Genomic DNA, 14,257 nt, shown 5'->3' on the forward strand with positions numbered 1-14,257 from the left:
ACGAAATAGCCAAAATTGTGACTTCGAATATGGTGGGCAAGGCGAGAGAGAATCTCGTCAGAGGAGTACGTGGTTGAAATTGTGTGAATCGGTTTTGAATGCAGCAGGTGCATGGCCAATAGGAGCAACGGATATGTACACATGGACGAATGCAAAGCTTTGATTTAAAAAAAAGTTGAATGAGAATAAATCATTCATAAGGCCTGCCGGAGATCCAAATAGCGAAAGAGGGCGAGATGATGAATTGAAAGGAGAGAGAGAGAGAGAGGCCATGAAAATGTCGAGGAGAAAAATAGCAAGAAAATTTTGTGAATTTTAGAAAATAAAAAATGGCCATTTTCGCTTCTGAATCGCCTTTGCCTTAAGTTAGGCTTCCGATGGCACGGCCAAAAAAACAAGGATTTAGAAATTAGGAACAAACTAATTTTTCTCTTTGGAAGGTAAAGGGTTGCTAAGAAAAAAGAATTCACGTAATTGTTTTACGTTATAAGCGCATACGGTCGCTCTCGAGTCTCGTTGCCTGTGCAATGGATGCGACGGGAGTACGTGATCAATTCTATTCTTCTGCCCTTCGTCCACACCCTCCCCCTCCGTCTCCTTCTCCTCTTGCTCGCGCTCATGCCGCACCTCACTCCCCTCAGTTCCCTCGCTTTCACCTCTTTCATTATGGAGCTTTGCTGTCTGCTTGTATTCAGACATTTTCTACCTTCCTAAACCTTGTCATTGTCCTCTGGACCGGTGCCTTGCTGGGTGCGTCCCTCAAGGCTCCCCACCCTGCCCAATACCTTCCGCTTGTTGTGTTATCTCAACTGGCTCGCACCTCGCTTGTCCCCCAACGCCACGTCCCCATCTACATCCGGAAAGTCTTGTTGGGCGGTGGCCTCTCCTTTTCTGCTCTCATCAATCATGCAATTTCTATGGTTCCTTCTCTCTTGTGCCTCATCCTTCCACTTCGATCCGGTTTCCAGCGGGGAGTCTACGTAGAAACAGATCTGAGCACTGCATCAGTGTATTTTTATTATATAGTTTCGTGTGCTGGAGCTTGCCTTGAATTGATCTCTGTCTGCTTCTGGTCTTTTCCGTGGTACTCCCAACGACATGAAGCGTGCAAGTGTCTGTGTGCCTACTTTGATTATGTTTTCAAACATGTTTTACAATACGGCCTCAGCTCTGCTACAGATCTTCCGCTTTTTGAAATTGTTTTCAGTTTCCTGCGAAGCCACGTCTTGACTCTAATACAACGATCCTGTCAGGTGGATGCCATTACTGAGTGTGTGAGGGACACTGAATGCTTGATCGTTTACATGTATCCTTACAAGGGTGCACTGGAAGCGTTGGCCACTCACTCCCACAATCCACTTGACCGAGAGTCAGCGGATTATATTGCTACATTTGGGAAATCTTCTGACGAAGTGAGTTTGAAACTAGGAACACAAGATTGGAAAAGGGTGTCGAATCCATCAGGTAGTCTAAGTTCTAAGGTCAGGGTCCACTTACCTGTCACCATCCACAGAAAACCATTTGTTAGAACAAAATTGGTATCATGTGGCAAGACAGGTAATGCATGTGTTCCCTGAATTGTTATTGCTTTACCTAGGAATGAGCACAACCTTCTAGATTCTAGAGTAGAAGATAATTAATTATATAAGTAGAAAGGAGCATTAAGACACCTACAATATGAAACAAGAGCAATGCCTTTCTTTAAACAAGATATCAAGGGATGGTCCACCTCTTTGTGTGTGTAAGAATTCCAAGGGGGATGGTCCACACCCTTGTGGAAAAGAGAATTGTCTCTTACTTATTTAATAAAACCAATTAATATAATGAAGATGAAGATGATGATGATGATGATGAAGGGGGGTAATCCACACCCATGATGTGTAATTAACGGTTAAAAAATGAATAAAAGATTGAAAAAAACTTGCAAGTAGGACAAATAAACAAAAAGGTCCTACGGGGACAAGTCAAGTGCTTAAGCTATGAAAAGATTAATAACACAATTGAATAATTAAATGGTATTAGTGTTAAGAAACGAAACACAAATTTACATAAAGCACTGAAATAAAAAGAGCTCAATATAAGCACTTGAAATGAATTTAGAAAGGAAAATAACTAAAAAGAAAAAAAGAACAATACAAAAAACTACCAAGAAACTGCTTAAATAATAAAATTAAAATTAAAATTAAAGGAATAAAGCAAAATAATAATATTTTAATTTAAGAATAGATAGAATAAAAAATAGATAGCATTAAAAATAATGGAGAAGAAATAATAAAGCACAATTGGGAACAAACTAAAAAGACTAATATATAAGTTAATATATATATAGACAATTAAATAAATAACTACCTTAAAAAGGAGGAAGAAATTAAGGGAATAACTAAACAAGACCAAAAACAAAAGTTACTAAATGTAGAAAAAATCTTAAGAGGGTGGAAAAAAGAGTAGTACCTAAAAGCAAGTAAGCAAGCTCCTTATATATATATATATATATAAGGAAAAAGGAAGCACTAACCCACACAAACAAGCACAGAAACCAGGAACAATAAAAGCAAGAGGTGAGAGAGAAAAGAAGTGCTATAAGGCAGTAAGAGGTAAGGTGGCAACACCCTGCAACAATCGAGGTGACAAAGCCAAATGTAGAAGCAACTAAAGAGCTAAAAGCCAAAGCCAAAAAAGCCAATGAAAGTTGAAAGCCACTTACAGTAGGAAAAAGTGCAAGTGGAGAGAACAACACTTGAAAGAGAGTCTAAGGAACACAGTGGTGACTGAAAAGCTACGTAAGATCAGCCAAGTAAGAGAGAAAAAACATCATAAGAGCTGAAAGGAACTGCCATGCACATGCACAAAACATTAGCTTTGTCAAGTTTGAGAAGGAGATGATCAATGATAAGAGGTCCAAAGCAAGCTCGCTTGTCAACTCAACCCACAGCTGGTAGCAATAAAAGTGATGCTGCCAATGACTTATCAAAGCTCTACTACTCACATTTCCTCTTTTAGAAAAAATTGTTCATCCTTTAATGATGCTACTTCATTTTTTGTGGATGTTTATCTATTAAACATTTCACTTTCCTACTCCAAATTTGTCTACTCTTCACTATGGAAAGGGGTGTTGTAAACGTCTTCTACATGCAAGCATTAAACACTATTTTTGCCTCAGTGTGATGACATCCGTCAAAAAACATGCTCGTAGATATGTTATTTGAACAAGTACTCATCGTATGGGCATGCCACTTTGCATGCAACTCAAAACCACCTAGTTTGAGGTGTGTGCAAAGTATTCTATCCATTCGATATGCTTTGCATGGTTGTTGAGGCATTAAACACCGTTTTTGCCTCAATGTGCTGCACATCCGTCAAAAAACACGCTCCTAGTTGTGTTATCCAAACAAGTACTTATCGGATGGGCAAACCACTTTTAATTCAAACCAATACCACCTAGGATGAGGGAGGTGCAAAGTATTCTACCCATCAGATATTCTATGCATGGTCGATCACACGCTATGCACCATCTTTACCTAAGTGTGATGCACATCTGTCAAAAGATGCTCTCCCAAGTGTGTTAACAAGTGCTTATGGGATGGGTGCCCTACTTTGCATGCAACTCAATAATACCTAGGTTGAGATGCGTGGAAAGTATTGTGCCCATCAGATATACTTTGCATGGTCGATGAAGCATTAAACACCGTTTCAAAAAATAAGCTCCTAGGTGTGTTATCCGAACAAGTACTTATCGGATGGGGACACCACTTTGTGCACAAGTCAATAACACCTAGTTGGAGGTATGTGAAAAGTATTGTGCCCATCGGATATTCTTTTTATGGTCGCTCTAATATCAAACACCGTTTTTGCATTTGTGTCATGCACAATAATAAAAAAACACGATCCTAGGTATGTTATTCGAACAAGTACTTATCGGATGGGGGTGCCACTTTTTATGCAAGTCAATATCACCTAGGTTGGAGTGCGTGCAAAGTAATGTGTCCATTGAATATGATTTTCATGGTCGATCACGCATTATACATGGTTCCCCCCTAGTGTTATGCACAACCGTCAAAAAATGTGCTCCCAAGTGTGTAATGCGAACATGTACTTATGGGATGGGAGCGCCGATTTGCATGCAAGTTAATACCACCTAGGTTGAGGTGCATGAAAATTTTTGTGCCCATCGGATATTCTTTGGATGGTCGATCAAGCATTAAACACCGTTTTTTCCTTAGTGTAATGCACAACTATAAAAAAACATGATTCTAGGTGTGTTTTTCAAGCAAGTAGTTATCAGATGGGGGAGCCTCTTTGCACACAAGTCAATACCATCTAGGTTGAGATGCGGGAAAATTATTGTCCCCATCGAATATTCTTTACATGGTCAATCATGCATTATACACCGTTTTCCCCTAGTGTTATGCACTACCTTTAAAAAACACACTCCTAGGTGTGTTATCTAAACAAGTACTTATAGGATGGGCTCGCCACTTTGCATGCAATTCAATAGCCCCTAGGTTGAGAAGTGTGCAAAGTATTGTGTCCATTTAATATGCTTTGCATGGTCGATGAAGCATTAAACACCGTTTTTGCCTCCATGTGATGCACATCCATCAAAAAACACGCTCCTAGGTGTGTTATCTGAACAAGCACTTATTGAATGGGGATGCCACATTGCACAAAATTCAATACCACCTATTTTGAGGTGCATGCAAAGTATTGTGTCCATCGGATATGCTTTGCATGGTCGATCAAGCATTAAATACTATTTTTGCAGAGTTTTAACCTTAGTGTCATGCATAACCATCAAAAACCACGGTCCTAGGTGTGTTATTAAAACAAGTACTTATTGGATGGGGACACCACTTTGCATGCAAGTAAATACCACCTAGGTTGAGTTTTGTGTAAAGTATTGTGCCCATCGGATATGCTTTACATGGTCGATCAAGCATTAAACACCGTTTTTGCCTCATTGTGATGCACATCCATTCAAAAAACATGCTCCTAGGTATGTTATCCGAACAAATAACTATAAGATGGGAACACCACTTTGCATGAAACTCAAAACCACCTATATTGAGATGTGTGCAAAGTATTGCATCCATCCGATATGCTTTGCATGGTCGGCGAAGTAATAAACACCGTTTTTGCCTTAGTGTGATGCACATCTGTCAAAAGACACGCTCCTAGGTGTGTTATCCAAACAAGTACATATAGGATGGTCGTGCCACTTTTCATGCAAGTCAATACCACCTATGTTGAGGGGTGTGAAAAGTTTTATGCCCATCGGATATGCTTTGCATGGTCGATCAAGCATTAAGTTTCGGTTTTGCCTAAGTGTGACACATCTGTCAAAATGCGCACTCCTAGGTGTATTATCCAATCAAGTACTTATCGGATGGGGGCGTCTCTTTGAACACAAGTCAATACCACCTTGGTTGAGGCATGCGCAAACTATTGTGCCCATCGGATATACTTTGCATGATCAATCATGCATTATACACCATTTTTCCCCTAGTGTTATGCACTACTGTCAAAAAACACGCTTCTAGGTGTGTTATCCAAACAAGTACTCCACTTTGCATGCAACTCAATACCCCATAGGTTGAGGCATATGCAAATTAATGTGCTCATCAGATGTTTTTTTCATGCTCGATCACTCATTATACACCATTTTTTCCATAATGTTATGCCCAACCGTAAAAAACCACGCTCCTAGGTGTGTTATGCAAACAAGTAGTTATGGGATGGGCACGCCACTTTGCATGCAAGTCAATGCCACCTATTTTGAGATGTGTGCAAAGTATTGTGCCCATCGGATATGCTTTGCATTGTCGATCAAGCATTAAGTTCCTTTTTTACCTAAGTGTGATGCACATCCGTCAAAAAACACACTCCTAGGTGTGTTATTGGATCGAGTACTTATCGGATGGGCACGGAATTTTGCATGAAACTCAATACCACCTAGTCTAAGGTGCATGCATAGGATTGTGCCCATCATATATGATTTTCATGGTCTATGAAGCATTAAACACCGTTTGTGCCTCAGTGTCATGCACAACCATAAAAAAACACGGTCCTAGGTGTGTTATTCAAACAAGTGCTTATCGGATGGGGGTGCCACTTTGCATGCAAATAAATAAGACCTGGGTTAAGGTGCGTGCAAAGTATTGTGCCCATTGGATATGCTTTGCATTGTCGATCAAGCATAAAACACCGTTTTTGCCTTAGTGTTATGCACAACCGTAAAAAAACACGATCCTAGGTGTGTTATTCGAACAAGTACTTATGGGATGGGCGAGCCACTTTGCATGTAAGGCAATAACACCTAGGTTGAGGTGTGTGCAAAGTATTGTGCCCATCGAATATGCTTTGCATTGGCGATCAAGCATAAAACACCATTTTTTCCTTAGTGTCATGCACAACCATAAAAAAACACAGTCCTAGGTGTGTTCACTATTATTCAAACAAGTACTTGTCAGATGGGGGCGCCACTTTGCAAGCAAGTCAAGTTCAACTATTTTGAGGTGCATGGAAAGTATTGTGCCCATCGAATATGCTTTGCATGGTCAATCATGCATTATACACTGTTTTTCCCCTCGTGTTATGCACATCCTTCAAAAAACACGCTCTTAGGTGTTGTATCCGACCAAGTACTTATTGAATGGGTGTGCCACTTTGCATGCAGCTGAATATTACCGAGTTTTAGGCGGCTACAAAATATTGTGCCCATCAGATATGCTTTGCATGGTCGATTGAGCATTAAATACCGTTTTTGCCTTACTGTCATGCATAACCATAAAAAAACACAGTCCTAGGTATGTTATTCAAACAAGTACTTATTGGATGGGGACGCCACTTTGCACACAAGTAAATACTACCTAGGTTGAGGCATGTGCAAAGGATTGTGCCCATCAAATATTCTTTACATAGTCAATCAGGCATTATACACCGTTTCCCATTGTTATGCACAACCGTCAACAAATGCGCTTGCAGGTGTGTTATCCGAACAAGTACTTATAGGATGGGCACGCCACTTTGCATGCAAGTCAATACCACCTAGGTTGATGTGTGTACAAAGTATGATAGCTATCAATGTAGATGCGATAATATTAGCAAATTCACGGTATGTGTGTGTGTGTGTGTGTGTGTGTGTGTGTTTGTGTGTGGCAAAAAATTTTGATACAACAAAGTAAACACCTCGTCCACAAATCATGCTCTTCATACCATGAAATAAACACTCAAATAAGCTTGTTGATGAGGATAAATACACCCTTGTAACTATGCCTTTGAATAAAAGCATAGTTTTTGTCTAACCTTGATAGGCTCACTTTGACACCTGCAATTTTGGTAGCATGTAAGTTTGCTAATAGTATAAAAGATAATATAATAATATATAAATAGTTTGCAAATGTGTATGGCAAGTGAGTAATGGGAAGTGGAAGTGAGAGTGGGGAGGGATGAGTGGGATGGGAGAGGGGGAGGTAATAGGGGAGTAGGATAATAAGCGAGTGTGAGGGGAGTTAATAGGGGATGGAAAAGAGGAGGGTGGGATGGGGAAATGTGGGATTTTGGGAAATGGAAGGGTGAGATGGGGAAATGGGAGGAGCATGGGCATGGTTAAAATGTGGGATGGGAGTGGTGGCAATGGGGGGGGAAGAAGAAATGGATGGGGGGGAGGGCAATGGAAGATTGGGATGAGGGATGGGAGCCAATGAGAGAGGGGAGGAATGGGGAGCCAATAGGACAGGAGAAGGGAAACCCTAGTTTTTCTTATATATAGTCTTCCTTGCCTTCATTCATTCTCCCCTCATTTCATTGAAGTAAGAAAGCAAGAAAGAGCAATTACAAATCTTTTTCCAAATACTTGTAAAATTTTTTGATTAGTTTTTAATCTAAGTTTTGTAGATTTGTTTTTTTAAAATTTAAAGAGAGAGAAAGAGAAAGAAAGAGAGGATAGAAGAGAGAGGAACTAGAGAGAGAGAGAGAGAGAAAGAGAGGAGCCCTGGGGCCACGGCCTCTAGGAGGAGGAAAGTAGGAGAAAGAGAAAGGAGAACATGGCAGCAGGAGGGAATGAGGGAGGGAGGAGAGAGAGAGAGATGTATGAGAGGGAGGGAGGGGAGAAAGAGAGAGGTCTGAGAGCGAAGTGGCAGGGTGGAGGGGAGGAAGGCGACAATGGAGGGGGGAGGAGAGGTGGCAATGGCGAGAGGGGGGAGACGGCGGGGAGGGGAGGGGAGGTTGCTATAGAGGGGAGGGGAGGGCAGAGGGGGAGGCGGGGTAGGGGAGGTAGTGGGAAGGGGGGAGGTAGCGGGGTAGCAGGGTGGGACGCAGTGGGGTGGGGCGAGCGGGGGGTGGAGGGGTACCAAGGTAGGGTAGCAGAGTGGAGGTTGAGAGGGGGTAGGCGGCATGAGAGGGGGTAAGCGGCTAGCAAGAGGGAGGCGGCAGTGGGGCGAGCAAGGGCAGAGGGGTAGCAGGGTAGGGTAGCAGAGAGGATGTTGAGAGGGGGTAGGTGGTGTGAGAAGGGGTAAGTAGCTAGCGGGAGGGAGGCGACGGTGGGGTGAGCGGGGGGCAGAGGGGTAGCACAATAGGGTAGTAGAGAGGAGGTTGAGAGGGGGTAGGCAGTGTGGCGATGATTGCAAAAAAGATAGAGCACTATACTGCCTTTATAACTACTACAATCTCTTGCGTATACTCACTCCTACCCCAAACACAAGACACCATAGACTCCTTTAACCCTGAAAGTCTTCATCCCGAACAAGTTCAAAGCAAAACACATCATCCAAAAGAGGTCCTGCTAGTGGCAATAGCAGATTAATCTACTCTTCCTCTCTCACATATGCTAAGACTGACCAAATATGATCAGGTACTTCAAAGTATAAAATTTCTACATGTACATCATTACCAAATTCAATGCTCTGCACAGACAAGCCCAATTCCAAGATCAAGTACATGGGTATATAGTTTCCTATTTCTTTTTTCTTCAATATTTATATCCACTCATCAAAACATCTGTACAAAGACTCATTTAGAGAATTTCTTCTTGCAGGTCTTCCATTGCTGGTAACACAACACCCTGCCACTCTTCATCATTTACATACAATAGTATGTGCCACACACCTTGTGTTTTAAAGTTAAGGGCTTCTACATACTAAAAGTTCTAGCTGAAGCACACTCTATCATACTGTGAATCTACCTCTAAACAAAAACACAGTTTGTTTTTTTTCCTTTTCCTCGAGTAACTCCTCTACTAGTATCACTTTATCTCCTTCCACAAAAATATCTACAGAATCAAACCCCACAATCAAATCACTCTGATATAATATCTACACTCTAGAAGTCTTTCTTTAAAAAGTTCTTAGAAAAATTCATATTCTAGTATCACATTTATCTTATAAAACAGATCCCTCGACCACTGGCTTTTGGGAAACTCCAATCCTATAGCTACCTCATCTGTTATCTGTAGAATAAGAACCCATCGCTCCTCTGTAACTTCATTGAATATTACTTCATACTGCACACATGTCGTGGTACAATAATAAGCTCCACCCTGTGGTTCATCTCAAACACCAAAAACATTTTTTCTAACTACACCAATGTTATCAATCTTTTCAGCCATTCCCTAGCCTAGAAAACTCTCTGGTTGGATGCCTGTAGAACTCCCTCTGGCTAGAAAATGATTGCAGCCACCAGTTCCTACTGCCCCTGACTTCTTAGTCATCAAATGAACCAACTGCCTCATATGCTCAAAACTGCAACCCTTATCTCTTCAAATGAGCAAAGGCTTCTCACATTCTATGGTGACAAGCTCCACTTGGATGCCCTACTTCCTCTTCATGCACATGGTTGGTCTCTCTTCTTCATGGCGTTACCCATGGTCCATATCTCATGCACTTGCCTATGCTCTGGAGAAGCATCGATCACCAATAGCCCATCTCCTTTCACGTAATGATCCCAAGCGTCACAATTTCTCTCTTGCTCATGCATGACAGATCTCCCTCGTTCTCGGATCTCCACCTCCCGTCCAATAGTCAAGCCACCCAATTCAAGAAGCTCCTAGCAGAGAGCCACAACTGACTCTTCGAGCAAGATCTCAACCTTGTGCTCAAGCTGCCATCCTTGAAGTTTCCTCACAATTGAGGTCCCTGTAGCTAGCACCCAGCACTTCTGACCTTCACGATGATAGATGCCTCACAGCTTCTGTTGATTTATGAGCTCCCATGTCCCATCGTCTGATATCCTCTCAGCTACACAGTTTCCATGGGTAATGGTTCACTAGATGGTCTAGGTGTAGACCCATTTACATACTCCCATTTGTCTTGGAGCACAATAATGGTCTCTATTTGACATTTCCATGTGACATAATCGGAGTTATCCAACTTAGTAGATGCCTCCGAATTGAGGTTGCTAGTGGTAGATATGATGAAAGAAATGTAATCAAAGTGCCTGTGAAAAACATTCTTTGAATCAAATGCAATGCAAACTATTAAACTTGAAGATATTACTGCAATATATCACAATTTGGTATAAGGCTTATGTGGCAAATGATGCCAAGAATAAATGAGAGGCTTTACAAGGCTCAATATTACCAGAAAAATAGCCAATAAGGGTTTTACAATGGTGGCATGTGAGTGTAAAATCAAATGATGTGCAACTTGCCTACTAAACAATCTGCCAATGTCTCTGAATACTCTAGAATTTGCTTAGTAATGTGTAGACTGTCAATTTTCAAGACATGTAATGATCTACAAAACCACATGTGAGCATAGGAATTGACTCCGAGTAGGAAGTAGTTAGGACTTTTTGGGCATGGTTTCAATTAGTTGCTTTGAAGTTCTCTCCTCTATTGATGAGCTAATCTACTCAGATCTAGATATAGACTAACCATCGAGCGATGAAAAGCATTAAATAATTTCTTTTTGTTTTGTTCCTTTTAGGTGCTGGGCCAGATGCATCAACGTAGAGTCTTAACGGTGTGCAAGAATTGGATTTGATGCTAAGGCTAAAAAGTATGTAATACAAGTATCAAAATTTGCACATGATGTGACAAGTGTGTAGAGAACAAAAAATCAAGCGTTTTCCTTTTCGGAGCACCTGCAAATTCTTCCTAGATCAACAGATACGGCTTGATCTAGGTAGAGGGGCCAAAAAGGAGAAAATGATGATGTGGCAAGAGGAGTCACATGCAAAAATTGTGCCTAGCACGAGGTGGGCCTTTAGAGCATTGATGAGGTGGCACGTGTGTTCACATGCAGTGTTAGTGGAAAGATAAGATTAGGGAGAGGTCCGTCAGTGGGGGGTAGAAAGAGATATATATATATATATATAGAGAGAGAGAGAGAGAGAGAGAGAAAGAGAGAGAGAGAAAGAAAGAGAAAGAAGGGGGGAAAGAGAGAGAGAGAGAGAGAGAGAGAGAGAGAGAGAGAGAGAGGGGGGGGAAGAGATAGATAGAGAGAGAGGGAGAGAGAGAGAGAGAAGGGGGGAGAGAGAGAGGGGGGGTTAGGGGGAAAGGGGGGTGAGGGAGTGGTGAAGGGGGGTGGGGGTGGTGGGGGGGGGGGGAGGGGTGTGAGGGAGTGGAGGAGGGGGGTGGTGGAGAGGGAGGGGGAAAAGGGTGAGGGTGGAGATGGGAGGGGGGGGGGGGGGGGGGGTGGAAATGGAGGAGGGGGGGGGGGGAAAGGGTGGTGGTGAGAGGGGGAGGTGGAGATGGAGGAGGGGGGGGGGAGGGGGTAGTGGTGGAGGGGGAGATGGAGGAGATGGAAGGGGGGGAGGTGGTTTGGGGGGGGGGGGGGGGGGGGGGGTGAGGAAGTGGTGGAGGGAGGTGGTGGAGAGGGAGGGGGGAAAGGGTGGTGGTGGAGATGGGAGGGGGGGTGGTGGAAATGGAGGGGAGGGGGGGGGGGGGAAAGGGTGGTGGTGAGGGGGGGAGGTGGAGATGGAGGGGGGGGGGGGGGGGGGGGTGGTGGAGGGGGAGATGGAGGAGATGGAAGGGGGGGAGGTGGAGAGGGAGGGGGGGGAAAGGGTGGGGGTGGAGGGAGAGGGGGGGGGGGGAAGGGGCGGTGGAGATGGGGGGGGGTGGGGGGGGAATGGAGGGAGGGAGGGGGGAAAGGGGTGGTGGTGGAGGGGGAGCTAGAGGAGATGGAAGGGGGAGAAGAAGAAGAAGAAGAAGAATATATTATCGTCCTCTGAAGACCAAAACCGGCCTATGGGACCTGGGCAATACAATATCACAAGTACATGAAAGCTCCTCCCGAAGGTGGGAGGGTGGAAAGAGAAACCACCTTCTAGGATTCAGGTGGATTCCTATGCTTGGAGAGATGGAGAGGGAGGGAGAAGGAAAGGATGGGGGTGGAGGGAGAAAGGGGGGGGGGGGAAGGGGTGGTGGAGATGGAGGGGGGGTGGGGGGGAATGGAGGGAGGGAGGGGGGAAAGGGGTGGTGGAGATGGAGGGGAGGGTGAAGGGGGAGATGGAGGAGGGGGATGGGGAAAAAAGAAACAAGAAACTTGACGGACAGAAAACTTTGACGGAAATCCAAAGGGAGGAAGAGATGGTCACCTGAACACTCTCCAAGTCTTTCTCCATGTAACGGGATTGTTGAGGACCAATGGACGGTGGGTGGATGGCTAGGTTATTGCTACGAGATGGGCTTGAAGTAACTTACCATGTGAGGATGGGAGTAGGGTGGTGGTCGATGGAGAGGGAGGAGTGTCTTGCATAGGGCTCGAAATGGGGAAGAGGATGGAGGCAAGATGTGAAAGAAAAAGTATGAGAGGGATGGGTGCTCTTTTATAGGGAAGGAGGGGGAGCTATGGAGTTAGTCAAACACATGTGCAACTTTGAATTTGTCCAAGTTTGACTAGGGAGGTGTTTTTAATTTTTCTTTTGGGTTATGGCATTTAGAACGTTTAATCATCAATTGCCCATAACTTTTGATGGTTGTGTCAAAATGTGCTTCCGTAAAAAAGAGAAATGTTTAGAATTTCAAGCTCTACACTCCATCACATGGTCCGATTTATTCCTTAAGGTGCTATTTTTCTAGAAAACATGCATTTTTCTAAACCGATAATGAAGAGTTTCAGCTAGGATTTTTTTAAAATTTTTACTTGAGTTGGAAAAATTTTAGCTTTCCTAGCTCTTGAGTGATATGTTCATGAAAGTTCGAAGTAGTTTGTTTTTCACACATACCTACGTATGTTTACTCATTACTTGAGATGCTAGTCTCCCCGACAACGGTGCCAAATGTTGGCTCTTTCCCACGGATTCTGCGGGAAGAGCAGGCTATTCTCAGTATGTAGGGTTCCAAGGCTTTTTGTTACCTACAGATATATCGAGGTTGGCGTTTGTAGTATATGTGTAGCTTAGGACCTCAAGTCGTATTCTAGTGAGAGACGTAGGCTTAAGTGTGGTAAGCAAACATAGTGCATGGATGTGTAAAAGGAACGTGTATCATCATGGTCCAAGTAATGAAGGCTTTCGCCTTCATTGGGGGTTGTAGGGTTTAGGAGGAGTTTAAGGGTTAGAAGGAGGTTCCAAGGTTTAGAAGGAGGTTCAAGGGTTAGAAGGAGGTTCCAAGGTTTAGAGAGAGGTTCCAAGGTTAGGAGGAGGATTCAAGGTTCAGGGTAGAGTACATAATGGAGAACTCGTCTCCCTCGTAGATCATGGAGGTTAAGGGTTGAGGAACTAAGGGTTTAGGGGGAGCATAGGAGTGGGAGAGGAAGAAGGTGTAAGAGCATGAGGGAAAGAAGAGAGAGGAGGGAGGAGGAGGAGGAGGAGGGAGGAGGGAGAAGGAGGAGAGGGAGGAGGAGGAGGAGGAGGGAGGAGGAGGAGAAGGGAGGAGGAGGGAGGAGGAGGAGGAGGGAGAAGGAGGAGAGGGAGGAGGAGGAAGAGGAGGGAGGAGGAGAAGGGAAGAGGAGGGAGGAGGAGGAGAAGGGAGGAGGAGGGAGGATTGAGGAGGAGGAGGAGGAGGGAGGAGGAGAGGGAGAGGATGGGTTGCAGTGTTGGAGGAGAGGGAAGGAGGAGTTGCAAGGTTAGGACATGCTTTTGGACGTGGAGTGCAAGGAAGCATGGACACTTGAGACAATTGCTTGGAATGCCAAAGTAGAACTCAACACAATGCCCCAAAGAGTGTGGGCTTCATTCCATTATGGAGTATTTGTAAAAGTTGGTGAGCTTCTCTCTCTGCATGTAGGAATTGTAAGAAATTCTCTCTCTACATGTAGAGAGCATGTAGAACTTGCATATAGAAGTTGCGTGTAGGAGTTGCATGTAGAACTCGCATGTA

General features: G+C 43.8%; 1 protein-coding gene across 1 annotated transcript; it reads left to right on the top strand.

Annotated features, from left to right (window-relative positions):
* Window positions 1-527: 527 nt before the first annotated feature.
* On the top strand, window positions 528-1,407 carry LOC147879633 (uncharacterized). The gene is made up of 2 exons (XM_087371412.1): window positions 528-1,084; window positions 1,254-1,407. Exons 1-2 carry the CDS (start codon window positions 528-530, stop codon window positions 1,276-1,278), a joined length of 582 nt encoding a protein of 193 aa, XP_087227538.1. The 3' UTR covers window positions 1,279-1,407.
* The last annotated feature ends 12,850 nt before the right edge of the window (window positions 1,408-14,257 follow it).

This window comes from Dipteris shenzhenensis, chromosome 33, assembly GCF_047967505.1.
Source record: "Dipteris shenzhenensis isolate YYH24624 ecotype China chromosome 33, Dip_SZ_1.0, whole genome shotgun sequence".
NCBI lineage: Eukaryota > Viridiplantae > Streptophyta > Polypodiopsida > Gleicheniales > Dipteridaceae > Dipteris > Dipteris shenzhenensis.